This window comes from Suillus subalutaceus (genome assembly GCF_016647625.1).
Source record: "Suillus subalutaceus strain FC151 chromosome Unknown DFJ58scaffold_12, whole genome shotgun sequence".
In the NCBI taxonomy this organism is placed as follows: domain Eukaryota; kingdom Fungi; phylum Basidiomycota; class Agaricomycetes; order Boletales; family Suillaceae; genus Suillus; species Suillus subalutaceus.
Genome location: NW_024540261.1, coordinates 273858 through 300568, shown reverse-complemented (window position 1 = coordinate 300568; position 26711 = coordinate 273858). Strand labels below are relative to the sequence as shown.

The 26711-nt window shown below is 48.0% G+C and overlaps 10 protein-coding genes across 10 annotated transcripts; 4 read left to right on the top strand and 6 right to left on the bottom strand.

Annotated features, from left to right (window-relative positions):
• Positions 1-277: 277 nt before the first annotated feature.
• On the bottom strand, positions 278-2639 carry DFJ58DRAFT_766031 (uncharacterized protein; the record flags this gene model as incomplete). Its single annotated transcript, XM_041388780.1, has 10 exons — positions 278-768; positions 820-952; positions 1013-1128; positions 1179-1243; positions 1278-1847; positions 1897-1942; positions 2000-2111; positions 2166-2260; positions 2316-2475; positions 2562-2639. 10 exons carry the CDS (start codon positions 2637-2639, stop codon positions 296-298), a joined length of 1848 nt encoding a protein of 615 aa, XP_041248620.1. The 3' UTR covers positions 278-295.
• An 84-nt stretch (positions 2640-2723) lies between these two features.
• Positions 2724-3199, top strand: DFJ58DRAFT_766025 (uncharacterized protein). The gene is made up of 2 exons (XM_041388779.1): positions 2724-2761; positions 2827-3199. Exon 2 carries the CDS (start codon positions 2833-2835, stop codon positions 3130-3132), a length of 300 nt encoding a protein of 99 aa, XP_041248619.1. The 5' UTR covers positions 2724-2761; positions 2827-2832; the 3' UTR covers positions 3133-3199.
• A 1013-nt stretch (positions 3200-4212) lies between these two features.
• Positions 4213-6188, bottom strand: DFJ58DRAFT_714110 (aldehyde dehydrogenase; the record flags this gene model as incomplete). Its single annotated transcript, XM_041383982.1, has 11 exons — positions 4213-4315; positions 4375-4447; positions 4503-4541; positions 4594-4653; positions 4719-4774; positions 4825-4899; positions 4952-5229; positions 5296-5686; positions 5740-5778; positions 5830-6107; positions 6159-6188. The coding sequence occupies 11 exons, from the start codon at positions 6186-6188 to the stop codon at positions 4213-4215; spliced, it is 1422 nt and encodes a 473-aa protein (XP_041248618.1).
• A 2146-nt stretch (positions 6189-8334) lies between these two features.
• DFJ58DRAFT_723264 (uncharacterized protein) lies at positions 8335-9276 on the top strand (the record flags this gene model as incomplete). The annotated part of the gene is made up of 5 exons (XM_041384978.1): positions 8335-8597; positions 8655-8712; positions 8761-8992; positions 9072-9156; positions 9216-9276. 5 exons carry the CDS (start codon positions 8335-8337, stop codon positions 9274-9276), a joined length of 699 nt encoding a protein of 232 aa, XP_041248617.1.
• Positions 9277-10446: 1170 nt separating this feature from the next.
• Positions 10447-12579, bottom strand: DFJ58DRAFT_837709 (uncharacterized protein; the record flags this gene model as incomplete). Its single annotated transcript, XM_041392392.1, has 6 exons — positions 10447-10590; positions 10651-10707; positions 10789-10869; positions 10919-11110; positions 11166-11254; positions 11310-12579. 6 exons carry the CDS (start codon positions 12577-12579, stop codon positions 10447-10449), a joined length of 1833 nt encoding a protein of 610 aa, XP_041248616.1.
• A 282-nt stretch (positions 12580-12861) lies between these two features.
• Positions 12862-14574, bottom strand: DFJ58DRAFT_742490 (Aldehyde/histidinol dehydrogenase). The gene is made up of 5 exons (XM_041387201.1): positions 13847-14574; positions 13720-13794; positions 13652-13670; positions 13566-13598; positions 12862-13519 (listed from the first exon to the last, which is right to left on the bottom strand). Exons 1-5 carry the CDS (start codon positions 14152-14154, stop codon positions 13286-13288), a joined length of 669 nt encoding a protein of 222 aa, XP_041248615.1. The 5' UTR covers positions 14155-14574; the 3' UTR covers positions 12862-13285.
• Positions 14575-15887: 1313 nt separating this feature from the next.
• On the bottom strand, positions 15888-17122 carry DFJ58DRAFT_765990 (uncharacterized protein). Its single transcript, XM_041388778.1, has 4 exons — positions 16634-17122; positions 16383-16574; positions 16237-16333; positions 15888-16183 (listed from the first exon to the last, which is right to left on the bottom strand). Exons 1-4 carry the CDS (start codon positions 16910-16912, stop codon positions 16008-16010), a joined length of 744 nt encoding a protein of 247 aa, XP_041248614.1. The 5' UTR covers positions 16913-17122; the 3' UTR covers positions 15888-16007.
• Positions 17123-17401: 279 nt separating this feature from the next.
• On the top strand, positions 17402-20271 carry DFJ58DRAFT_742488 (uncharacterized protein). Its single transcript, XM_041387200.1, has 9 exons — positions 17402-17817; positions 17879-18058; positions 18120-18250; positions 18309-18434; positions 18494-18832; positions 18883-19014; positions 19067-19383; positions 19437-19475; positions 19531-20271. The coding sequence occupies exons 1-9, from the start codon at positions 17603-17605 to the stop codon at positions 19966-19968; spliced, it is 1917 nt and encodes a 638-aa protein (XP_041248613.1). The 5' UTR covers positions 17402-17602; the 3' UTR covers positions 19969-20271.
• An 827-nt stretch (positions 20272-21098) lies between these two features.
• Positions 21099-22810, bottom strand: DFJ58DRAFT_723259 (uncharacterized protein; the record flags this gene model as incomplete). Its single annotated transcript, XM_041384977.1, has 4 exons — positions 21099-21184; positions 21239-21425; positions 21480-21568; positions 21631-22810. The coding sequence occupies 4 exons, from the start codon at positions 22808-22810 to the stop codon at positions 21099-21101; spliced, it is 1542 nt and encodes a 513-aa protein (XP_041248612.1).
• Positions 22811-24047: 1237 nt separating this feature from the next.
• On the top strand, positions 24048-26708 carry DFJ58DRAFT_765969 (uncharacterized protein). Its single transcript, XM_041388777.1, has 5 exons — positions 24048-24404; positions 24450-25388; positions 25438-25641; positions 25710-25907; positions 25997-26708. The coding sequence occupies exons 1-5, from the start codon at positions 24059-24061 to the stop codon at positions 26617-26619; spliced, it is 2310 nt and encodes a 769-aa protein (XP_041248611.1). The 5' UTR covers positions 24048-24058; the 3' UTR covers positions 26620-26708.
• The last annotated feature ends 3 nt before the right edge of the window (positions 26709-26711 follow it).

Genomic DNA, 26711 nt, shown 5'->3' with positions numbered 1-26711 from the left:
TGCATATGTGAGGTTGCGTAAAATTATCTAAACTGAGCGACACAGATTATCTCGACAGAAAAATGAGATTAATAGTAAATGTGCACCGTTATACACCAGGGCTTCAAGCTAATTGTGACCGGTGACCGTCAGTCCGGCAAGGAAGTATATATAACATAATGAGGTAGCAGTACATGTGCAAGTGATGTCGACAACAAATGTTAAATGGATAGATAGCATGCGAACAAATCCGATGATCAAACACATCTGTCTTAGACGCGAAGTGTCGGTCATCATCACATCACAGCTCAACTCATCATACATTTGTCCTCTCCAGATCCTCCTTCACCTCCCTCGCCTTCTCCTCGCCTCTAGTGCTCGATACATTGCCCGCCAGCTGATGAAGCTGCACAGGGACAGGGTTCTGGAACAATACGAACTTCCTGAAGCTGTAGGGTATCTGCCGGAGGCCGTATGCAGCATGCGTGGCAACGTCGATAGCGAAAACTTGGTCGAGCTCCTCCAGGGTCTTGCCTTTCGTCTCGCGCACGAATAACAAGACGAGCACCCAGAGAATACAGCACCATGCTGCGTACCAGGCGAAGGCACCTTGTGGTTTGAGGGTCAATATGAGCGAAGGCCAAGTGATTGACAGAACGAAATTCCAGAACCAATTGGTTGCAGTGGCAAAGGACATGCCGATATCACGAATGTAGAGAGGGAATGCCTCTGCGCAGTACGTGTACGGTACTGGACCTTCGCCTGGAGAATAGAAGATTGCATAGAGGTCTGAAGGAGTGGATATCAATGGCAGTATATAGTACCAAAAGGATGGCGTACATATTCCGAGACTAACGCCAGCTAGACGCCCTGTTTCCGAAGTAATCCAGAAGGAGAAGCCCGCAATTAAAAGACAGATGGCCATGCAGGGAAAAGTGAACAAAAGTAAGTTCCTCCGTCCAAAAGTATCGATCTAGTGTTTCAACTTTGAATACTTATGGAAACCCCAACAACCATGGAAGGGACCACTCACGGTGAAAACAGCAGGGAGGGCGAACAACCAGTTAAGTATACCGAATACAAGGGAAGAATCCAGTGCCGAAGCCCGCGAGAAACCAGAAGCCAGGAAGATGTTGGACGAGTAGTAAGCTGCCACCGCGTTAATAAATACTTTCAAACTATGGACACAAACCTCATACCGATGACATTGACACCGCAAAACTGCTGACCGAACATGACAATCCAACTAGCAGCGGCAGCATGCCTGTTACGCGGAATCGTGAACATCTCAACAAGACGGTTTGCGATCCTTCCTCATCTCGTTTTCCGCCTCGAGTGCCACGTGAATGTAGTACAAATCACGAGCAGCCTGAACGTGCGAGAAACGAAGCCGACAAAGTGCATCGAAAGCATCCTCGTAGCGACCCTTGGAGATCAACCAACGAGGCGACTCGGGCACAAATAAGACTTGCAGGCAGACAATGAGACCAGGGATACCAGCAGAAGCTAGCATGAGTCGCCAGTTCAGACCAGTCACACCGGGGGCGTCTGAAATGTAGTAGAATACAGAGTCGATAAGGTCTCCTAGAGCAATGCCGAAAGCGGTCCACATCTGCCACATCATGACGAGGGCACCACGTATTGGTGCAGGTGAGCACTCCGCGGTATACACTGGGACAGTGGCAGATTTGGGACCAATTCCAAAACCAAGGAAGAACCGTGAGATGAAAAGGTGCCACCAAGTATTGGTGAATCCAGACCAGATACATGTCAAGAACGAGATCATACAAGTGATGAAAATGGTCTTTCTACGCCCAAAATAGTGGTTGAGCGGATACGTCATCCAACAAGAAATGGTGGCACAGCATCTGTGAAGTGATGAGGAACAGTATCCTGCAATTAGAACAAAGCACACACAAGTAGGGTGCAGAGTTGATGAGACCGACCAACCATGAATCGCGTTCTGCACACACAATTTATGAATGATGATGATCGGAATGATAGAAGAGCTTCTACGCACGACTATTCGAATCGCCAATGCCGAACTGCTTGGGATAAAGGATTTGAGCGCCATTGATAACAGCCTCGTCCATTCCCTGAACAGCCGCTGCAAGTGATGACATTACGACCATCTGTTTTAAACGGTGTGAGTTATGACAAACAGTCCAAAAGAGGGCAACTCCAACATAATAAAGCGTGCGCGTTTGTCGCCACTTGTGCGTAACCTCTTCTGTAAAAATTCGTTTGTCTTCATCCGAAAATATGGGCAGATGATTATAACCTGCACACCCAAAGATATCAAGTCAGCTAGGGAAATGTCTCTCAAGTTAACATACACGTGGGATCCTGGGCAACAAGCGCCCCTTTCTTGAGCTCAGGCAAAAGATGGGTCATTCCTCTCTCCTGGGCAAAAATTTCAACATCCGCCATGAGACGATCATGAGGTATGCCGCGCAAGGGGTTTGATAACTTGGCATTGACGTTACTGACAGAAAGCTTTGTGTCAGTTGTGGGCAGATGACTCAAGGGTGATCCCATACGCACGCAGCTCTTGCCCCCGCATTTGATTTATGGCGGTGGACATGATGTGGGTGGTGCGAGTGGTGCGGGTGCTCTACCACGGTATCGGATTTTTCATTCGAGGGCGGGGACGTCGACATTACAGTCATAGGCATGCAGCATGGAAAGGTGTGCGAAAGGCACCACGCGGGGACTAGAAAAACGCTGCGCCACGTTGCGACTGCTGTAATAAAACTTGAGCACAGCCTGTGTGGATAATCAGCTAATGGTGACATGAGGCGCACGTATAGTTATTGTACGGACGAATCAATAGCGCGCCGGACATACCATTGCATGATAAGGCGGATCGTAGTCATGGACGGAACGACAGCCTACAGCACACCGAAACTGCCTTCAAACCTCCACGGTCAACTCACGACAGCAATCGAGTACTGTCACAAACAGGGATATATACTTAGTGAGCATCAAAAGCCGAACATTATGATTACGAAGGACGACAAAGTGTATCTCATCGATTGTGATTGGGATGGACGCGAAGGCGAGGCCACATACCCTTTGGCTGAGTCCATCTCTGCCGGCATTAACTGGCCAACGGAGGTGCAAGCCCAAGGATTAATAGGCCTTAGGCCTTAGGGCTGATACTGAAACAACATGATCATACTATGGTCCTATGGATCATAAGTTACTCGGAGATGTTGAGCGGCGGAGTTTGAATTTCACATACACCCATGATGAGTCATGACCCATCCTTTTTCTCTCATATTCGTATATCATGTTCGCTCCCCGGGAGCATCAATATTAGGCCTCGCTGAACTCATTTCTGACTCTTTCGACTCCAGAAACCTTGAAGCCTCTTTACCCATACCTTGATCAACTTTTGAATATCGAGCCGAGGCCGCTTGCTTAGCATATCGCACCTAACCGCCTTTACAGCACCTGATTCGTGCAAACCATTATCACTATCGAAGATTCTCTTATTTTTACTCTCCGTCATGCGTCATTTGTATATTTAAAGCCAAGAAAATGACATTTCGCAACCGAGTTCTACGCACCGACTCGGAGTTGATTCTTACCCAGTGTTCCAATTGCACCAAGTTTCGTAACAACTCAATCGTTCCTTTGCTGATGACATTTCGGTTCGATAGCGCGGAGTTCAACGTACACCGAGATTTGTCATGTCGAGATCCTTTGCACTGACACATAAATCTAAGTATCGGCCCTCCACGAGCAACTTTCCAGAGCATACCACCCTCCCCAAATCATTATCAGCTCTTCTGGGTTTCTGGACAAGGAACACGAGCATGTGTCACCTATACAACCATTCCCAACGAAGCGAGCTCGACGGCTGCCTGCTCCCCCTGGCGTAGTTTCAAAAATAACTCGGCATGAGTTGTGCAATGTGCATGATAGACCTCCCAATTTTTCTGCTTTACCCTCAGGGTTTGCATATCTACATTCCAGATCCGCACTATCACTGAGTACTGATGTCCCAGCTGTACATAGTACCAACCCATGATCATGATAATATACAATGCAGTAAGCCTGCAAGTTTCCAAACTACTAATACAAAGTTCCTTCAGCAAATCCAATACCGAATGCAGCTTTTATCCACTGTGCACCCCGGATACAGTCTTCGCAATATCAATGCTGGTAGAAGCATGCCTCCCAATGCCTCACAGATGCAACGACACTACATCATCCCGTCGACTCTTCTTACAGGCGGCTTGCTGGAATGGGCTTATACACCGCAGCAGTGAGCGCTCTCACCGCCTCCTCCGAATGAGGCGGATACCTCATCGCCAGGTCTGCCTCGGCCCTACCCAGATTCAGATCAATCTTCCAAGCGATAAAAAGGTAACCAAAAGTAGAACTCACTCCTTCGGCATGTCAATAGAACTACGAAGCTGCGTGAACGTATCGTATGTATGTTTCATAAACTGGTATCCATCTGTCAGGGATCCAGAGTGAGCGGTGCTCCCTCCTAGGTAGAGTGGAAATCTCACAGCCAGACTCGCCCACCCCCGTAAATGGCAGTTCGCTCACTGGCCAGCGGATTTGTGTGAGTAGCAGTACGAGCATGGTATTAGTACGTACCGGCGAGCTGTTGGAAGGTGTCATTGAAAACAATACCACCGCTCTGTGTTTCCGAGACAACTGTTGTAGAAAATTTGATCAGTATTTTAGCATGAACCGACCGTCATCAGCCAAGTGAAACATACGCTGTTGCTTCAGGCTCTCGTTTTCACTGAAAGCGTACAAAACTAGCGGATGAGATCTATGTGCGATAAATCAGTCGATGAGTTGGATTTTGGGAGGAGAGCTTACCGTGCATTAACAAAGTTGATTGCCTGTTGGAGAGAATCTACGGGCACGATAGGTAATATCGGACCAAAGATTTCTCTGTAAATACCATACTATCAGAATCACACTTCCAACAACAGGGAGTACTGACTCTTCTAGCAAGGAGTCCCCGTCGACAACATTCTTAACAATGGTGGGCTCAAGTCTCCTCCTTGCGGCATCAGTGCGACCCTGAAGGACAACTTCACCCTTTGTGCGGGAAAGAAGTGAAGTGAGGCGTTTATAGTGCGAATCTGACACGATGCTTCCGAACAATGGCGAATCCAGCGCACCCTTGGGGAAGAATGCGTTATAATGCTTCTGGAATGCTTTGACCAGCTCATCCTGCTTGTCCCGCTGTACGAGGACGTAATCAGGTGCCACGCAGATCTGCCAGAATTCCCGATCAGTACGCCGCATCGGTGAGTAGCTCCAAATTTGTCAACACCAACTCACCTGTCCTGCATTGTTGCACTTGCCCCACAAGATCCTCTTGGCGGCAAGATCGATATCGTATGCAGAGTCGATAATGACAGGACTCTTTCCACCTAATTCCAGTGTCAGTGGCGTCAGGTGCTTAGCCGCAGCGCTGGCGACGATCCTGGCGACCTTGCCATTCCCCGTGTAGAAAATGTGGTCCCATTGAAGCTCGAGAAGCTTTGTAGTTTCAGGCACAGCACCATTGACAACACGGTACGCATTTGGGTCGAGGTACTTTGGCACAATTTCTTCCAAGAGCTGTGAGAAGGTGGGGAGAAGCTCAGAGGGCTTTAGTATGGCAGTGCAGCCTGCTGCGATTGCTCCCATGAGAGGTTGGAAACTGAGGATCATAGGGTAGTTCCATGGTCTGTTTAAGCGCGATGTCAGGAAGCGGGACTGAGACAGTATGTTCCGTCTCACGAGATTATCAACGCAGTGCCCTTCGGAGCCTTATAGATCCTGGTACATGTATAATTATGAGTGACATTGAAGGATCAAACGATCACTCACGTGGGCCTCCATGACTTGCGCCGATCGGGCACGTCAGGATATTCAGTCTTGGCCCACTCTGGGAGTTGCTTTGCACACTTGACAGCTCTTTCGACGATGCTGCCCACTTCATTGACCAGGACCTCTGTTTTTGGCTTTCCGAGATCTTTCTGTAGGGCATCGCAAATGAGCTCCCGTTCATTCTGGGCCATGCGTGCAAGCTGGTATAGCTGGTGCTGACGCCACGGTAAGGGACGTGTCAAACCGCTACGGAACGTCGCTTGAAGAGCATCTCTGATCTTCAGAGCTGACTTAGATCATACAACAAGTGTTGAACAAACGTGACTTACCTTTGGAATTGTACTAGCGAAGGTCGACATCCTTCAGTCGCAGATCAATCGATGGAAGTAAAGTCAAGCTGTATAGGCTGGAGAGATGCTAGCAGTCTGAAGACCAGACGTTTTGCGCAAAGGACAGACAACGGGAAACCAAATTGCTGCGTGCCATCACGGTATTTAAAATGAGCGGCATAAATAGGTATTACTACGGATCCTGATAAAAGCTGCAGTAGTACGCCTCGTTTCTCTCCTACATACCTTTGCATCCAAATTAGGTTAAGTGACGTGACAGATGTGGCGAGGCCAAAACTATGCAACACACTGTAAGTAGTTTACATAATTAGTATCATATGCATAGGTATCACGCACCTATTATATATGTGTTAGCCACGCCACTGACGAGTTCAGACCTACGAGTAGAACTTTCGGACTCGTCAAGACAGTTGCAATTGGAGCCCCTGAGACACAGTCGTGACGCGACACTGTCACAAATCCAACCGCTCGACGGGAAACGAGATTACCGAGTGCACATCACGGCAATTGAAATCAGCGACAGCCGTTTTACAACAGATTGTCACGGATCATGATAGCATAGGTATGACCTAGCTATCCCTCTCCGTAGATCTGTACCTTGACATGTTAGCCACGCCAAATCTCGGTTGATGAGCTCACACCTACTTTGTGATGGAAGCGAAAGTCTCAGACTCGCCAAAGGCAGGTGAAATTGACGCGGCAAGTACTGTCACAAATCGACCAACGCTTCAAAATGAAGATGCGGCGGCAAGTCGTCCGTGTGTCTCATCGATGCGAAGAGCTTCCTCTTCACATCCGAGACATGCGCGTAGCATCCCAAATTTTTATTTCCTTTTACGACTTTTAGCCTAAACGTTAACGCAACGTTACATAACGCCTCTTATCTCTTGAACACGTTGTGCAGGGCACCAACTTCTCTCTTTCATCGTCCAGCATCACTTCCTCTCGTATGCGCTTCTTATCACTCACTTCTCCCTTTCATGCTCGTACATACAAAAGACTCCCTGTATTCATGTATACGTTGTCGAATCCAGCGCGTTTCAACCCCACAGAAGCAAACGTCCTTTAACCGTTTCAATATTTCAAATATTTCTTCGAAAACCCACTAGCGAAATCCTTTTTACTCGTTTCGGATGCATTCCCCGTCGAACTCACGCGTCAGCCTTACAAAACACCTCGAATCCTCGTTAATGATCAACATATGATCAATGTCCATCTACGTACAGGCTCTCCGAGTGCTGCATTCACCCACATTTAAGGTGCTCTGCGTTCGTACTACTCAGAATCTGGGATGCATCAATGAGTAGTGTGCATCTTGTATTGCCTCTAACAGTGATCTAATGTTGTTTTTCAGATGCAGCGCAAAGTATTGTCTCGCCCTCATTCAGGCTGGGTCAAGGACCACTTATATCACGACACGTTCTCCTCAACCTCCGTACGGATGCGAATCTCCACACTTACCTATACCACGTCAAATCCCACCCTGCGCGTCAGCACTTCAACTGTCAGTCTAACTTGGGTATATTCTCAATCCCTCATAATGATTGATTTTATCACAGTGTCTCCTTAGGTCACCTTTCGTCCTAACAGAATTAGACGTCATACGCTATAGTCGTCCACTTTTATCTCATCTCTTATAACCGAGAGACGAACCGGTATCGCGCTTTTGGAAATCACGGCTTTTGTGAGTGCTTTGAGATATGGAGTACACTCGTTTGGACCATTCTCTAGGACTTTTTCTATTCTACAATCTACAGAGATAGGCGATCATAATTATCGATTGATATCGTGGCCCCTTATTCAGCGATAATTCGTCTTCAGACGAGCAATCCGAAGCTGTTTCGCTGCGACCGGCTCTTCGGAAGAATTTGCACCGATTAAACGTCGACATGCTTCGCAGAGGATCCGGAGAGGGAGGAAAAGAAAATAGACATTGGCTAATGTAGCTACTTCTATGCGTCCCTAGGATGGATAAAATATCGAATGTACAACTTGATCTGCGAGTCATTGGCATAAACTTGAATATGGGAACGAGAGCCCAGCCCAAGACTTGCACCAGCGCTGTGTCGATGGCCCAGGCTCGTCACATGCCCGTCCCGAAAACGACTACTACAAGCGACAGTTCTGAAACCCCATCGTTCACGACCAGAACCCTATGGACCATCATGCATCATCGACATCTCTAGCTCTGCTCTCACTCTGTTTGCGTGCATTTATAGTAGTTCGAATCACTACCATTCACCCCAATATCCCGAGTCCCAAGGACAGTACCAATCACATCCTACGGCATCGGCTTGGCGTCATGATTATGGCACTGATCGCCCCAGAACTCATTCACGCCAGTGGTTCAGCGCTCATCAAATTACGAGATAGTCCAAGGATTCAGGATATTAATTCAAAGTTCAAGTCAATCTGGAAGTGAGTTGTGCTTTTGGAAATTCTGCATCTGCAATTCACTACTATACACGTCCTTAGGGACTCAAAGGAGTCCGTCAAAGCATATGACTCAGCGGAGCAACGGGAAATTTTGAAGGTAAGCTCGATCCGTTCACCCAAATGTTCGACTCGTGTACATCCTTAGATCGGATATGTTGATGACCCCCAGACCCTAACGAAAAACCAGATCCACGACAAGAGCAAAGGCAATGCGATATCGAAAGGATTCAGCTATGAGTTATCACCTACACCGTTATCATATCGAAACCACCCAGCTCGAAGCGGGGACACTCGCTTTTCAGTTCTCAACTTCCTGACCTATGCTAGTGGTGGAATAAGAGGCTCTCGACGTGCAATGTCCGCATCCAGTGTACTAGGTCAAACCTAGAAAAGTATTTTGATGAGTATGTCTGCACCTCAATCGAATTATACCGCTGCTGATTATGTCTGCCTTAGGGTTGGTGAAAGTGAAGGACTCGTCACTCGAGGCTCAGGATAATGACTCTCTAATCTTCCGCCTGATTCTCGAACTGATCATCAGGTTCGTCTGACATTCCAATTTCCCGCATCCCGAGTTCCAACATCTGACTCAGATTGCAGCAGCGGAATCGAAGATTCGGACGCCAATAGTCTCGTGTTTGCTCATGGCGACCATATTTGACGGTATCCATTGTATGGCTTGGTTATCTGCCTGTCCCACATACGAGGAACAGGTGCTATTACGGTAATAGCGCACAAGTGCTGTCGCTATTAGTGAGTATAACTTTCACATCCTTGCTTTGTTCTCTTACGAAATTCATACATAATTCAGTACCAGAGGTCGTGTTGATGTGTACGGCCCGATTTATTTGGCATCCGCCGTGTTATACATCATCTACTACTAGCTCGCGCCGTCCTTATCATGATGTCCCCCACTTTACGCGATCTTCCTCCTGACGCGTACAAGGCTGTGTAGTAGATTAGTTTGGTCAGCGCACACTGAGAGTGAACAGCGGAATGCATGTGGAGCTCAGGTGGAGTACACGCATGGGAGTCAACCGTTCTGTCCTCACATATGTTAGAAGTTACTTAAATTGCTTGACATTTCGTTACACGAGTTCCCAATAAACCAAGAAACTGCATTCAGTATGTATAATGTGGAGTAGTGACTGCCGCGGCAAAAGAGGGATGGCGCAACCATTGAGATTAACGGACAGAAGGCTGAACTGAGCATTCCTAAAGCAAAGCAGCGCGCTGCTGCTTAGAATGTCAATGCTTTCGTGGATATTCGTCCGCAGAGTGCACCACCGCTGACGAGGCTGGCCGCAGGCATGCTTTGTACGTTTTGATCAACCTCTATCTCGGTACCTTCAAGAGCTAACTGATGGTTTGTTCAGCCTTGTCTCACCGCTTGCGTCGTATATGGCTGGCCATACACTGGAGGTAATGAGCGGACGAGGAATCTAATGTTGCATTCTATTTCATGGCAATTATCTCCTGTGCAGTTGTATTATTCTTCATTGCTAGGACACCGAAACTTCAAACAACTCACGAGCAGGACGATCATGCATTAAGTATCATTTTTTCTTCTCGTACTGATGAGCACATCGAGGGAAATGTTAGGCCCATCGACGATATCACCTGGTGAAGAAAAGTTATCTAGAAATTGAAAGTAAAAGACCGGTGGCGCTTCTGTTCCATTTCACGGGTATCGCGTAGGTGCTTTTCTTCTTCACAGGTCGGGCTATTGGTCGTCCTGCTCCGTGACACAACCAGTATTCTAGAGTCAGGGTCCATCCCATCTAAATTCGACGTCGTACTCGAGATTGAAAGTTAGTTCAATCACGAGGTCTTATTGAAAATACAGCATCCATGTCCATCCGCACGACTTTAGAGCTACATCATCCCTGCTCAAGCCAAGGCCTAGCGGAGGCTGCGCAAGAAGCAAAGAGAAATCTCCAAGACAAGACGTTCCGAAAGGGAGTGCGTCGTCGGTCTATTGATAATGCAAAACATCAGACGAAAGAGCCTATGGCGCGTAAGATAGCGTGCTTACACAGATGACGATAGGATGGTCATTCACTGGTTGTGTGCCTATCAATGCGTTGCCAGCCTGGCATGAACATGGATGCTCCTATATTTAAACATAGAAATCAAGAAATTCCCTTTAAAAAATAAAGCAAGTACCTCTCACGAGAGGGGCACCAGAGACCCAGTACCGGAACCAGCATAAACACAGTCCATCTTCACATCCGGGAGCGGATGATCGCTCGTCCTTGTGTAATTGTCATGTCAGAGCAGTAGCATCGTGAGCATATAAGTACCCTACCAGCATGACAGTACGGGATTCCATCCTCCTTATGTCCCCACCACATCACAGGCGACCACTCGTCTATGAGGTTGGCGAGCGTCTGGACGTGGCCGTATGCAGCCGGTTGGGGGCCACGAGGTCGGCGCAGTGCGACGAAAGTGAAGAAACAGGCAAATATAAAAAGCGCAATGCACAAGTTCCAGATCTGCACGAGGGTGTGAGGATGTCGTAGCAGCTTTACACAGGCAGTAAGTGCGAACCTGGGTAGTGTTCATGATTACCGACAATATTTCCAGTTGTCCTTGTTGGGCGATGTCACCTATGTTGAATGCAAGCCCAAACATCCAGTCTGTGATCGTCGACAATGATGTTCAATGCCACCGATACAGGCATGAATGACTCACGCAGGAAAGGCTTCGTGACGAAAAGTACAAGACAGATCGGATGAGTGAACATTGTCTTCACTGGGTTCGTCGCCGTTTTAAGCCCTTTCCTCCCAGTAGCACATCTCCACTGTCTCTCGTCTCGAATGACATTTGCGATGAGCTCCGAGCAATGCAGCCCAAGCGTCAACGGTCCCTGGATAACTGCCATGTTGACAAAGAGTAGAATCCACATCCCAGAATTGCCACCCAGCATAACATACTGAATGGAATTGACCCCGTTGGGCAAGAACGACCACGTTTGTGGGATAAGCACACCAGAGGAAGATACCCCCCCGCCGAAAGACTTGTCCCAGATGTACGTGACAAGTGCGGCCCATACAGTGCATGCTGCAACGATCCCCCAAAGAGAAATGATAACTTTCCGGATGCTAGGGTGAGCATGCCACGCAGAGGGCTGTATCTCTGGTGGCTTCGCTGGACCTCCATATGTGTCTAGGTCAGACACACAACGCATGCACCGAAAAGTAGCAGGGGTCAATTGCGTGTGGTGGACCAGTGCAGCGGTTAAGTCGAAAGGTGAGGAGCTCCACGTCAATATTTTGACAGCCCGCATCCCTGACAATGCGATCATCACCTGGAGGAAGAGTGCGACGCCCAAAATGAGGAGAGGTACCGCTGCGATGGCAACACCCTCCTCAGCCTTGCTTGACATGCCTGGCATGACTTGATAGTTGAGACCTATGACGAGTGAGGCCGAGCTGTAGGACACAATGAGGGGGACAGCCGAGATGCCGTTAAGCAGGGCGCCGTTAGGGTTATGCCATCCACGAACTCCAGTTAGAAGGCGCAGATTGGTGTTGAAACGAAGCCGAGACTCTGAGGCCAGCGCAGAGCGCAATGAGAGGCTGTGTACGAATCCTATGGACTCAGTGCATAACGTGACGATTAAGTTAAGTGTCATGGACAATATCTTCCCCTGCAACTCCAACTGAGCGAGCAGATCAGGATTGACCAGGTTGAGCGTGGTTACTCCTCTGACTCCTTGATTGGCTAAAGTGACAATGCCTGCAACGATGCATAAGCAGCTGAAGATACTTGAGCATGCCACTCCGACAAGGGCATATCTGCGACTCGTCAGACTGCGGTCGTAGAAATCGGTTCTAGTATCAGCAGTGAACTTTGCATCAGATATCATTGGGTCAAAGTCCTGGTGATTCGGGAGTGCGTCATATGCAAGAAGACCGGACGGATGCGAACTTTCATCTGTCGATTTGGAAGAAGCGGTCATGGGAGGCAGAGACAGAAGGGCTGGCACATTATGGACAAGCAGATTAGATGTATTTCACTTACGAGCATAGCCTCTGGCGCATGTGATTTTGTGATGGAAAGCGGTCGTGCGACGGGGTATTTATGTGTATCCAGTGCACCGTTGATTCGCATCACAGTGTGGCAATACTGAAAGTGCATGCTGTACAGGCCCGAGATATACTAAGTAGCAGCCTCGTTCATGTCACGTGGTTTGAAATGAGCGGAAGCGCCATGTGAATTGATCTGCAATTATGGATTGCTACGATGATGATGATTTCTAGGCGGTGGGGTGAGTCTCGCACTACTTTAGTGGCAACAGTTGTCCACGTGTTGACGATGTAGGTGCCTATGAATATTAATGCAAATTAGAAGGTCTATCAGGAGCGATCATAGATGCAATCACATCAGGCGACGGACCGTTGTACAGCTGGACTGTACACGCTACCGACAACAAGGGTCGGTTTATTTGCCCGAGAAATACGCCTACTACCCCTTATTAGGATCTTTTGATCAAAACGATACCCTTGAATGGAGAGTCCTTGATAAACCAACATTGTCCTCTACGAGTACGTCCCATCCATCTCCCGGCCGCCCGTCCCACACGCTCCCTCGCTCTTCCAGTCAAACAAGCCCTCGACGACTTAACAACATACATCATACCCATCACCGCCCGCTCACCAATAGAATCACTCCTCATCCAGTCCAAGAAAGCCTCTATGAGTGGTGTCCTCAAACCAGTGTGCGTCACTATCCCGCATCGAGGACTGCGAATCGATGGAGTGGAAGCTGCTAGGGTGTCGTTCGAGGCTACGAGGGATTGGTTCAAGGCGTTCGCACAGGGCTGTTAGTCGTGCGGTGGTGTACATAGCAAAATCATATGGGCTGGGATCTGCCCTTGATGTCGACCGTCGAAATTTGGTCTTCGCAATATCAATGCTGGTACATGCATGCCTCCCAACATCTCACACATGCAATGGCTACTACATCATCCCTCATCAGCTAAGTGAAACATACGCTGTTGCTTCAGGCTCTCGTTGTCACTAAAAGCGTACAGAAACTAGCGGATGAGATCTATGTGCGAGAAGTCAGTCGAGGAGTTGGATTTAGGAGGAGACCTTACCGTGCATTAACGAAGCTGATTGCCTGTTGGAGAGAATCCACAGGCACGATAGGTAATATCGGACCAAGGATTTCTCTGTCAAAACCATGCTATCAGAAACACATTTCTAACAACAGGGAATACTGACTCTTCTAGCAAGGAGTCACCGTCGACAACATCCTTAACAATGGTGGGCTCAAGTCTCCTCCTTGCGGCATCAGCGCGACCCTGAAGAACGACTTCACCCTTTGTGCGGGAAAGAAGGGAAGTGAGGCGTTTATAGTGCGAATCTGACACGATACTTCCGAACAATGGCGAATCCAACGCACCCTTGGGGAAGAATGCGTTATAATGCTTCTGGAATGCTTTGACCAGCTCATCCTGCTTGTCCCGCTGTACGAGGACATAGTCAGGTGCCACGCAGATCTGCCAGAATTCCCGATCAGTACGCCGCATTGGTGAGTAGCCCAAAATTAGTCAACACCAACTCACCTGTCCTGCAATATTGTTGCACTTGTCCCACAAAATCCTCTTTGCGGCGGCATCTCGTAATTAACAACAAATGGGTGCGCGGGATCATCGGATGCGAGTAATTACATTATTTTTTGAGCCGATTTATGATTATTAGGATCCAGGCGAAGCCGGGGCCTGAGGAAGCCAAAAAGGAGCGCGGAGCGCTCTGTTTGAGACCGCGGCCTTGGCTTCCTGTGTCGAAGGTTGATTATACTTACCGATTACAGCATACCACCAACAACTGATGGAATGATCCTTTGAGAAATCCATTAACAACTATGTATCGTAACGGCGCCAAGTTGGTCGGCCGCGCTAGCGCTGGCAAAGTAGAATCAACTTTCGACATTTTCATGCATGGCAATGATATTGTCTAAAGCCGAATTGAGGCAGGTCCTACTACATAGTCTCTCCCAAAAGAGAAAGACGATAGTGGTTCCTATATGCAGCGATGGCATGGGCTACTACTAGGTTCAACTTGATCACCGTGACCAAACCTGCCCTGCTATTACATGACTTCTTCTGTGATGGAATGGAAGGGTCCAACTATATAAGTACATAGTCTTATTTTTATTTTGACGATTGGTCTAGCAATATTAACTGCAATTGCAAACGCTTTGTATCGTAACGTTGAAGCAAGTTGGTCGGTTGCGCTGGCAGTCCCTGATCACATTGTTTAAACTTTGAATTTGCCTGGCATCCAAGTTTTGGCGATTTCGATCTCCTGAGAGATTTACTCATCCTACATGGCCATATTGAGAATTTAGCTGCTCATTTGTTCCTCCTGTCCAAGTTGTCGAGATGCGGCCTTCAATTGAACAATTATCTGGCAACTCAATATTTCCGTCCTGCCACATTCTGGTATCTCCAACATTTGTTCATCGATAAACAGTGCCGTCAAAATCCACTGAACGTTCCTCATCAAATGTTTGCCGTACATGTTGTAACCCGTGGCATTGGCTATAGCGCACAAGATTCCTGCCAACAAGCATTAATTTAATCAGCACCCAGCACTGTCCCGTGTCCAAGAAACATTGCATAGTACGCAGCAGGACGTCCACAGCTACGTCAGTCACACAGAACAGGTTCGAAACGCTCAACTTCCTTCTCCACGTGCATCACCACACCCTCATCGATGATTCTGCTGTTACCATTCACCAGCTGCACAACTCCCAACTCGCCGCCTCACATTCCAAGTGTTTGTACGCGCTCAACCAACACGATGCTGCGAGTCTAAGTGGTCGTAAGCGTGACAGCATCGCCCTGCTCGATGACGTCGATGGCGAGTGGCAGCACGAGGGTCTCGGACGAGGTTTGAAGTGAGGCCATAGGCTTTGATGATCGCCCCTAGCAGAGCATAAACATCGGGGCGCTGAAGTTCCGCCTTTTTGATTCGTGCGCTGCGATAAAAATATCTATGTACGATTGTTACTTATGATATGATCAATTTTTTCTTCGCATTTGGATACTATGATTAGGATGCTTTATTCTTTGTTTGCAGATTTCCTTTGATGTTTAGTGTCGGGTGTTCGGGTGTTGGTACGATGCAATGATCCAGATAGCTGTTGTTAATTTTAATGTGAGTTAGACGATATGCCTTTTGATCAAGCGAGCATAATATATAAGTTACTCCATATTTCGTTGCACGAGTCCTCAATAAACCAAGAAACTGCATTTAGTATGTACAGAGGAGCGACTGAATCTGAGTTATCTAGAAGGAACTGCATGCGCAATCAGAGGAGTAATCAATCGCTACTAAAACACTTGCTAGTGCCCTTGAACAGTCTCTGAATCCAGCACTAATCCCGTTTACCACTCGTGGCGTAAACAAGGCGGATGCATAGGTCCGATAAATAGTGGTAGAATGGTGAACCCAGAATCGATACCAAATGACAAGCGCCAAGGAAAGCAAATGTCATGCTCATATAAAGTTTCACAGTTTCGGAGTGAGATGCGAACCCTGTGAGCACGATGGCTGATGACGAACTGTGTAAGTTGCGATCACGCATTACGAGGTAAACTGCACACCTATGAGCAAAAGCACAACTGATATGCTAAAGATAATGATTGGCACTGCCAAACCTAGGAGGTGCCAGAATATTCTCCAGCGTCTCTCAATTATGATCTGTGATGAGGTCAACGCTGGCCTTCCACCCTGACAATAAAATGTGTACCTCTGCAGCACTCCGCTTTTGAAAAAGGAATCCAGAAGCAGATGCTTTCAGTTGGAACAATAGCCCAAACAACGAAAAGACGAGCGACTCTGCCATACAGGCGTAAGATGCAGAAGACGAGTAGTTGACTTCTTTCACAAGCGGTGGATTTGAGGAGATAAAAACCGCCGCAGTGGTAAGCACGAGTCCTTGCTGCGCAAGAACTCATTAATGTGATCAATTTGAATGAATGATGCCCATCATCGACTTACCACGATGGTCACTTTATCGACCTGGGTCAGATATTGACGATGCAGCTCTTCCCAGGTGTTTCCTTCTTTCAAGAGGTTGTGCAACCAGTGCAGATCGTCGTGCCAGGTGAATATGAGGCAGCATATTTTAAAGATATGCCGCGGGATAAAGGATTCTGGAGCATCCCACTTGTGTGGAAATTGGTCGAAAAAGCTCTCATTCGGGGCAGTGTCACGGTGTAGCTGTGCCGCTGGCAATGACTGTGAGTATTCACTGGCAACTCGACTTTGGCTGGACATGAGAGCTGAGCAGCAGTAAGCGATAACCGACTTGTCCGAGTCAGAAACAAATCGTTGCGAGGATATATAGGCTATGTAAAGCCTTGACTCATATTGACTGCACACGTTGAACGTTGCTTGACAGTCTTACAGCACAGAAAATTCGAATGCACATGTAACTTACCTCACATGAGAGCTAACAGTTTTAGGATGAACGGCAGATAGGCCCTGGCCTATGCACCGTACACTGATCGGTGATTATCGCAGCCGGAAAGCGTTTTTCACGCATCAAATGATAGACACAGCATCGTTGACATTCATTAACATTTTCTAGAGGACCCTCTAGACCCACTATAGCTAAAGTGGGTGTCGTGGAAGGAAAGATGAATCAAAAATCGCTTCCAGCGTGTGGTGATGGTCAACAATGTGCTAGTCCAACGGCATTACATAATTCTCGGTTCCTTCGAACGACTTGAAAGTTTAAATCCTAGATTGGACACCCTAACGTCATTCAAACCTCAGACTCTTGCTCAAACATCTTCGCTTCAGCTTAAGTATGAATATTTTGATGTCGTACTAGCTATCATATATATAATGGCTTCAGCATATCCTCAGTCCCACTCCCTTCCCTTCACTCCTTTTTAACTGGTAAAGATCGAACCGACAAAGCTGCTGAAGCATCGATTCTGCACGTCCCACATTCCTTCTGCAATGCCTGGTGTGCCCATGAACCTTCTGTTACATACCGTTATCATCTGTAGCCAGGTTATTGTCCTGGCATTTGGGTATGGATTTCTTGGTGCAGTTCTCTATTATGGTTACCTCTCTCCACCCGATCAAGTCGCCAATTTATGGAAGCATCGCCCCCAAGATTTGACAATGGTAGTCACATTAATCGCAACTGCGCTTTCAGTGACTACCGCAATGTCTGTATACCCTTTTACTCTCTGTAGCCCACCACTCACATAGAGATGAACATTCCCCTAGTATTTTCACAATTTCAATGAAGAAGGCATTGAGACATCGGATGTCGGATTCCATTTCTCTCATTCAGATAAGCGCTGGTGTCGCTTTGTCGAAGGGCTCATACATATTGAGGCCTGAGTACTTGCGACTGACCACTATGACGCTGTTCGTCTTTGGTGTCCTGAGACTCTTGACAGCAGGGTAACTCGTTACTGAGGGCATCGTACTATTGCAGTGTTGTCTAATTTAAGTCCGGATATAGGTGGACGACTCTCCTGACACCAACCCCCTTCCTATGGCCAATTCAGATGCAGGGATCTGAACTTGACATTACTGGAACTGCGTTTGCCACCTTGCTCTCCGGAGAATTTCAAACGCAGGGTATTGTTGACAGTGCGTATCTCTACTTTCCCAGTGTTTCGCCCGTTTCTTCTAACACGAACGACCCAAGTCCAGGACAATGCTTTCGAGGTTCTCGACATCGGCGCAATGTTAAGCGGAGTCTCTGCCGCAGGGTATACCTATGGTCTTCCTGGGACATTCAATTTCAATGGCGCAAAATATAACGTATCTACTCGTATGTTCAGATTCTCAGGTCACTTGGAGCTGTTTTGCGATGATGTGTTGTGTACCTAGAGGGGATTGTGCCCACCATCGAGAATTTTTCTGGCTCGGATGGAGTTCCGGATGCCAACAGTACTCGTCTTGGGTTTTCTGGTGGAAATGTCACGGTCAACACAAGACAGATATCGGGAAAACATACCAGCGTGCATATTCCTCAAGGCTTCAACAGGAACTATTCCATGTGGCAGCAAGGGTTAACAGCCGACGTCAGCTGCCGGGCCATTGACTCAAGTTCAACGCAGTTCCTTTGGAACACGAGCAACTCCTCTGTTATCTATACCAATGCAGCTGCTTCGAACGACTCCATCACTGGTCTTCGCCTGTGGAATATAACTGCAAACTGCGGTGCCAGTGAGTTTCGACCGCATATACCTTGCCTCGAATTTACTCTCAACTCCTAGACACGCTCACAACGCAGGAATATGTGACCAAGGTGGATGCAAATGGAAATGCGAGCTTGTCAGGGAGTGGCTTTCTTCCTTCCGTTGTGTGCCCGGGGCCCATGAATTTGACTCAAACTTATACAAGCTTCAGTGAGTCATTGAAATATGCGTTTGTAGTCATCGACCGATTTTGTTCCTATAGCGATTCTTTCACAAGGATTTTACAAGTATAGGTTCCTCGATGCAAGCGTGTGCGAAGTGACCCCACTGTTGACTACAGTCCGCGCCAATTATTCCAACGACCTGATTTCTTCCGAGGTCAATTCATCAACCCCTTTCGGGCCAGAGAATGTTCACCTACTGTCATTCATTGCCGGAATGGTCAAGTTCCAGTCGATCAACTCGCAGGGGCTTATAAGTAGCGCGATCGGAGATACTCTATATTCCATCTATTCCTCAACGACTAACACATCTATCGACGACAATCTTGGAAATCAGACGCAGGTTTACCAGGAGCTGGTGAGTCTCATGTCGCAAGGTTTTTGGCCACGTTAAGTTTATGCCTTTCCTAGGAGGAGTATTGGCGTGGCGTTGTTGAGTTTTCGGCCACAGTGAGGGTTCCGGTCTCTTAGGTCCGATCCAAATTGACTTAGCATCATTTGGCAGTTCCTTCGCTCCGGGTTTATGGTTGTGGGCAGTTTCCCCGATAATACGATCCCGGACAACCTCATCTCCCAAGTCAACGGGACAATGTACATATCGACGATCGGTTGGACTCGGCGGTCGGCGACATATCTTCTCGCTATCCTTCCCATCACTATCACTACCATGCTCACATTCGCCTGCGCTTTGTATAATATCTTACGGGCTCGGAAAGAGAATAGTGGCCATAGGACCACATTCGATCCGGCAAATACCCTTCATCTCATTATGGCATCCGCTGCCGGGAACCTGACACTCAAAGATTTCAACAGGAAAGGGATTATCGACAACGAAGACGTGAGGGTGCAACTGCAGGAGTCCAAGGACGACCATGGTGTGAAGAAGATGTTTGTGATAGCTGACCAACCGAATTCGGTGGCGTCGCAGGAGAGCCTTGTATGATTTTTGGTACCATCGCGCCATGCAGTTGTCTTTTCTTATTGGTATACCCATGCTTACTCCTGTCTGATTGTAATGGTGGCGTTGTCGGACAGAACCTCCTAACTACACTCATTTGTTGTTATTCTACAGTCGCCATCGGCCGAGTACTTTGCTACCCATTCTTTACCTCTTTTCCCTGTTCCCGCGTCTGTCTGATACTCGCTGTTTTATGGCCTTAAATACAGCTGTTAGTCGTAGAGTTCCACTAGTGTATTTTGAACCCCCGAATTGGACACTTTAATCATGTCATTTTTCGTTCGAGCCACTCTTCTATATTGTGACGTTGACCCTTCGAGCCTTACACGCTACAAGGCCCCTTCGGTCTGCTGTTGGACGTTATAGTGTGTGTACGGGGCTTGGACTCGTACCGCCATCATCGAGTCGGGTGACACAAAAATGCCCCCCGCTGGTTTGATCATCTCTTCAGTATCCTTAATTGCAGCTCGCTAAAAATTTTCAATTCATCAGTCTAGAAAGGCATCGACCTTCGTTCACGCAAAGGGCTCGAGGGGAAATGAGATTGGCGTGTGGGTCGCGATATTTAAAATGAGCAGAGCGCCATGACTTGCAACGATGGATTGCTGTGATTTCCGGGCGGTGGGTGAGTTCCGCACTACCGTAGTTTAGTAGCGACGCAGCTATATCTCTCGGATTTGAAGTGGCACGCTTCATTCATTATGCACAGGTTAGCTATTGTGGCCGGGAACTAGTAATGATATGCCAGCAGAGCCACTTATCAATAAAGGTCGAATTGGCACATGTAGATTTGTGGTAATCGAGAGGATTCCCTCACTTCGGGGCGGAACAGTCTAAGGTATAACCTTGCAAGTCAACTATACGACGTGTCATCAACCCAAATCACAACGATTTAGAAACTCGAATTGAACGTATCTCCACTAACAGTGGTCCCGAATATGAATGGAATAAGAGAACTACCTACAACGCAACAAGCAGCATAAAAATCGTAAGTGTATCGTTCAACGGCATGGCTGATTGTGTGCCTATCAATACGTCGCCAGCCCGACATGGATGCTCCTATATTTAAACATAAAAATCAAGAAATTCCCTTTAATAAGTAAAGCAAGTACCTCTCATGAGAGGGGCACTAGAGACCCAGCACCGGAACCAGCATACACACAGTCCATCTTGACATCCGGGAGCGGATGATCGCTCGTCCCTTGTGTAATTGTCATGTCAGAGCAGTAGCATCGTGAGCACATAAGTACCCTACCAGCATGGCAGTATGGGATTCTATCCTCTTTGTGTCCCCACCACATCACAGGCGACCACTCGTCTACGAGGTTGGCAAGCGTCTGGACGTGGCCGTATGAAGCCGGTTGGGGGCCACGCGGTCGGCGCAGTGCAACAAAAGTGAAGAAACAGGCAAGTATAAAAAGCGCAATGCATAGGTTCCAGATCTACACGAGGTGTGAGGATGTCGTGGCAGCTTTACATAGGCAGTAAGTGCGAACCTGGGCAGAGTACATGGCTACCGACAAATATGACAGTTCTCCGTCTAGGGCGTAGTCACTTATGTTGAGTGAAAGCCCAAACATCCAGTCTGTGATCGTCAACGATGGTGTTCAATAACACCGATAAAGGCATAAGGCATGAATGACTCACGCAGGAAAGGCTTCGCGACGAAAAGTATAAGACAGATTGGATGAGTGAAAATCGTCTTCACCGGGTTCATCGCCGTTCTAAGTCCTTTCCTCCCAGTCGCACATCTCCACTGTCTTTCGTCTCGAATGACATTTGCGATGAGCTCCGAGCAATGCAGCCCAAGTGTCAACGGTCCCTGGATAACTGCCACGTTGACAAAGAGCAGAATCCACACCATAAAATTGACACTCGGCATATAATACCCGATGGAATCGATCCCGTTGGGCAAGAACGACCACGTTTGGAGAGTCAACCCTGGGCCGTTTAATTGCATGTGGGGGTACTTGTCCCCGATATACATGACAAGTGCGGCCCATCCAGCGCATGCTGCAACGATCCCCCAAAGAGAAATGACAACTTTCCGGATGCTAGGGTGAGCATGCCATGCAGAGGGCTGTATCTTGAGTGGCTTCGCTGGACCTTCATACGTGTCTAGGTCAGACACACAACGCATGCACCGGAAAGTAGCAGGGGTCAATTGCGCGTGGTTGACTAGTGCGGCAGTCAAGTCGAAAGGTGAGGAGCTCCACGTGAATATTTTGACAGCCCATATCCCTGATAATGCAATCATCACCTGGAGAAGGAGTGCGACGCCTAAAATGAGGAGAGGTAACCCTGTAAAGGCAACACCCAACTCATATCCTTGTGACGTTTCTGCCGGTATTTGGTAGTCCACACATACGGCGAGTGAGGCTGAGCTATAGGATATAATGAGGAGGACGGCCGAGATACCGTTAAGCAGGGCGCCGTTAGGGTTATACCATCCACGAGCTGCAGTTAGAAGGCGCAGATTGGTGTTGAAACGAAGCCGAGACTCTGAGGCCAGCGCAGAGCGCAATGAGATGTTGTGTACGAATCCTATGGACTCGGTGCATAACGTGACGATTAAGTTAAGTGTCAGAGACAATATCTCCGCCCGCAAGCGCAACTGAGCATCCAGATCAGGATTGACCAGGTTGGCCACGGTTACTCCGACGACTCCGTAATTGACCCAAGTGAGAATGCCTGCAGCAATGCATGAGCAGCTGAAAATACTTGAGCATGCCACTCCGACAAGGGCATATCTGCGACTCGTTAGACCGTGGTCGTAGAAATCGGACGGATGCGAACTTTCATCTGTCGATTTGGAAGAAGCGGTCATGGGAGGCAGAGACAGAAGGGCTGGCACATTATGGACAAGCACATTAAATATATTTCGCTTGTGGGCATAGCCTCTGATACAAGCGACTTCATGATGGAAAGGGCGGTCATGCGATGGGGTATTTATGTGTATCCAGTGCACCGTTGATTGATGTCGCATCGCAGCGCGGAAATACTGAAAGTGCACATATCAGGATGGTGACCATTGAAAGCCAGTCGAGCCTATCCTTATACTATACACGTATCAGTACAGGATGCACAAACCGGCCGTTGTCTGCCGATTAAGTAAGGCCAGTGAGAAACAGGATCAGCAATCAAGGGAGTTTGAAGGTGTGAAACATCGGAAAGTAGCAGTGATATAACATAAGTAAATTGCGTAAATGCAACTTCAAAGATACTCACCTTGACAAGAACGTCAAATTGATCAATTGATGGATCCCACTGGCAGGCGTCATAAATTTGTTTCTCATCAGCAAGCATCCATAAAGTTAAGATTCCATGTAGAGCTTGCTTTGAACACCATAGGGTGCTGTCATTCGCATCATGATGCCAGTGGACTGCCAATCGCTTGCATCCACTTGTCATTATCAATACGTGATGTTTAGTAAACCCTCACTTGGATGGTCTGCAAACTCACGTGGGACGACTACTTACTGGTATTCAATGAGCTCCAAAGCGCCTGAGCTAGTACAGGATTCCCCGACATGTTCATTTCCTTATCGCTCTCGCTTTCCTCCACGAACATCGCACGATGACTTGCTGAGGACAGTGTCGCCAATGTTGGGATATGCGACCCCCGTTGTCGGAGAAATAGCCATCCTCTAACCGGTCGGAGCATTACCTAGTCAGAACTTGGTTTTGGATGTGACATTCGATAGAGAAGCAGACAAGAATTAAGCGGTGTATGTTAGCTGACTCGGGTTGAACGTTGAACGTTGAGTAAGGAGTCTAAGGACCCTGTGAAAGCTGCGCGTCAAGACCGCGGCAGGCGCGGCAGGACCGCGTCAAAATAGCTACGCCCATTTGGGATCGTACTGACGAGGGTCGCCACATCTCTCAGTTGCAGGTCAATCCAATATCTCGGAGTCATGCTGTATAGGCCAGACATATACTAGCAGCCTGAGGACCTTCGTTCATGGGAAGCGCCGGGGACACTATTTTAGTAGCAACGGTTATCCACGGGCCCGTTGACAGTGTAGGCGCCTATGAATATTAATGGAAGTTAGAATAAGGCTGCGCGTTGACCCCCATGCCACTCCAATATACTGGTCCGTCGACGTTCTACACTGAACTAGCTGAGATTCCTCTTCCTGTATCTGCTGAATTCATTGGCAACGATGTTACACGGGTTACTTATTCCATTCGCGATCATGATCGAAACATCAAACGATATCTCACGAAGACATCCGACAATCAGTGCACAACCTCTCATGATTCATCCGAAGTAAAGGCGTTCAAAACTTCACCTTCTAAATCTCGTCAAGCGATCCTGAGAGAGGTAGCCAATAGCAAACGATTCGTCGAGATCTGGGCTGGCACCCAATTAGAAGCTTCTTTGGATGTATCAAACTACCATCAAGCTTTCCTCACAGATGGTGAGCAGAACAAAAAACCACGAATACCTGCTAATCAAATCCAAGATTTCCTATACTCCCTTTCCTTCTCTCCCTCTGAAACGTCGCTCCTATACACCGCCGAAGCATCTCTCAACACCGATGATAATCCATACTTCAAATTTAGATACACACCTCACTTTGGTGATACCTCTCGCGCAAAGAAACGTCCTACCATCTTTATATTCAGCTGGACCAGATCACCCGAATTCACAAGGGCAAATAAACAAGACTCGACACTTGTCGCAATTCCGTGCCAGTCCACCAAAACACCCATCCTATTCGCTCAAGCCACATTCGCAACAGAGGACACAGTCTTTGCAACAGGTCACGAATACACTATAGACGGCCGTCTCCTCGGCGCAAAAGGATGCTTCAACCGTCCTATGGGCATATGGCAACTTATTTTCCCCAAAGGCTCATTCTGCTCTCCATCTGCATCAAGACTCACTCCCCCAAACAAATCTTGCCGTTCTCCTCGCGTCTTATACCACGACAACCAGCCCATAAAACTCTTCTGGTTCTCAAATCCCATAGGCGGCCCCCACGCATCCTGTGTCTCTCTCGAATCCCGCGATCTCCTCACAGGCATTAACACAACCCTCGTAAAAACCGTGTTCGAACCTACCCCATCAAACGACTTTCCAGGTCTCTACACAGAGTACAACATGCCTTCAAGCCCGTTTTTGCGCCGCGCAGACCGCGTATACATCGTTCTACAGTCCATATGGCACTCACGCACGACCGTTTTCTTCATCGATACCCAATCAGGAGCCGTCATAGATGCAACGACATTAGGCGACGGACCGTTGTATAGCTGGACTGTACACGCTACCGATAACAAGAGTCGGTTTATTTGCTCAAGGAGCACGCCTACTACCCCTTGGGAAGTCTTATTAGGATCTTTTGATCAAAATGATACCCTCCAATGGAAAGTCCTTGATAAACCGATATTGTCGTCTACAAGTACGTCCCATCCAAATCCCGGCCGTCCCACCCACTCACTTGCTTCCAGTGAAAGAAGCCCTCGACGACCTAACACCATCCATCATACCCATCACCACCCGCGCACCAACAGAATCGCTCCTCATCCAATCCAAGAAAGCTTCTACGAATGGTGGCCCGAAACCGGTGTGCGTCACTATCCCGCATGGAGGACCCCATGCGACCTCGACTACTGCGTTTGTTCCGGCTGTCGTCGCATTAGCACTTGAAGGATGTACGTCCCTCTCTCTAAACAACGACTTCTAAATTACAACCTCGATCACTCATTCGCTCACATCACAGATACCCTCAACCTCCCCAACTACACAGGCTCCATGGGATTCGGCCAAAAATACATCCAAAAGCTCCTCGGGAACTGCGGGAGCATGGACGTCGAAGACGTCGCAGAAAGCGTCAGGGAACTTATTAGAAGGGGCGTTTCGGAGGAAGGAAAACAGGTCATGATGGGAGGTAGTCATGGCGGGTTCATCGCTGCTCATTGTACGTCCCCTTTCATCCGAATAGGCTTTTTCATTCACAGTCGATATATGCGCTCGATGACGCTGACATTCACCTTTGCGCGCATACAGTGATAGGCCAACATCCGACCCTATTCAACGCAGCATCACTCCGCAACCCCGTCATCTCAGCAGGCGAACTCGCGACAGGGACTGATATCCCTGATTGGGTTTATTCTGAATTCGGGGTTACATCCACCAACTCTGATTCTGAATCCAACTCCAACTCCTTCACACCACCCCCACCAACACCAATGCCTCCCACGTCTGCACCTTCCCAAACGATGCCTCTGCCCACACCCCCTCTTCCACTAATGACACCCAAAGCATACAACACCCTCTTCACCGCATCCCCAATCGCGCATGTCGACAATATAACAGTGCCAGTGCTGATATTGATAGGCGAGGATGATTTGAGGGTGTTTCCGGGGCAGGGTATTGGGTTTTATCATGCGATTAAGGGGAGGGGAGGTGGTGTTCGGAATGAGAATGTAACTGAAGATGCGACTGGAGATGGAACTGGGGATGCGACCGTGATTGGGGATGAGACGGGGACCGAAAAGGACACAAAGAAAGGGATAGTAGAGATGTTATCTTTCCCCGGAGAATCGCATGCGATCGATGGAGTTGAAGCTGCTAGGGTTTCGTTCGAGGCTACGAGGGATTGGTTCAAGGCGTTTGCAGAGGGCTGTTAGTCGTGCGGTGGTGTATATGTACGGGAAATCATGTAGGCTAGGATATACCCTTGACGTCGACCGTCGAAATTTAAACATGGTGTAAATTAGTA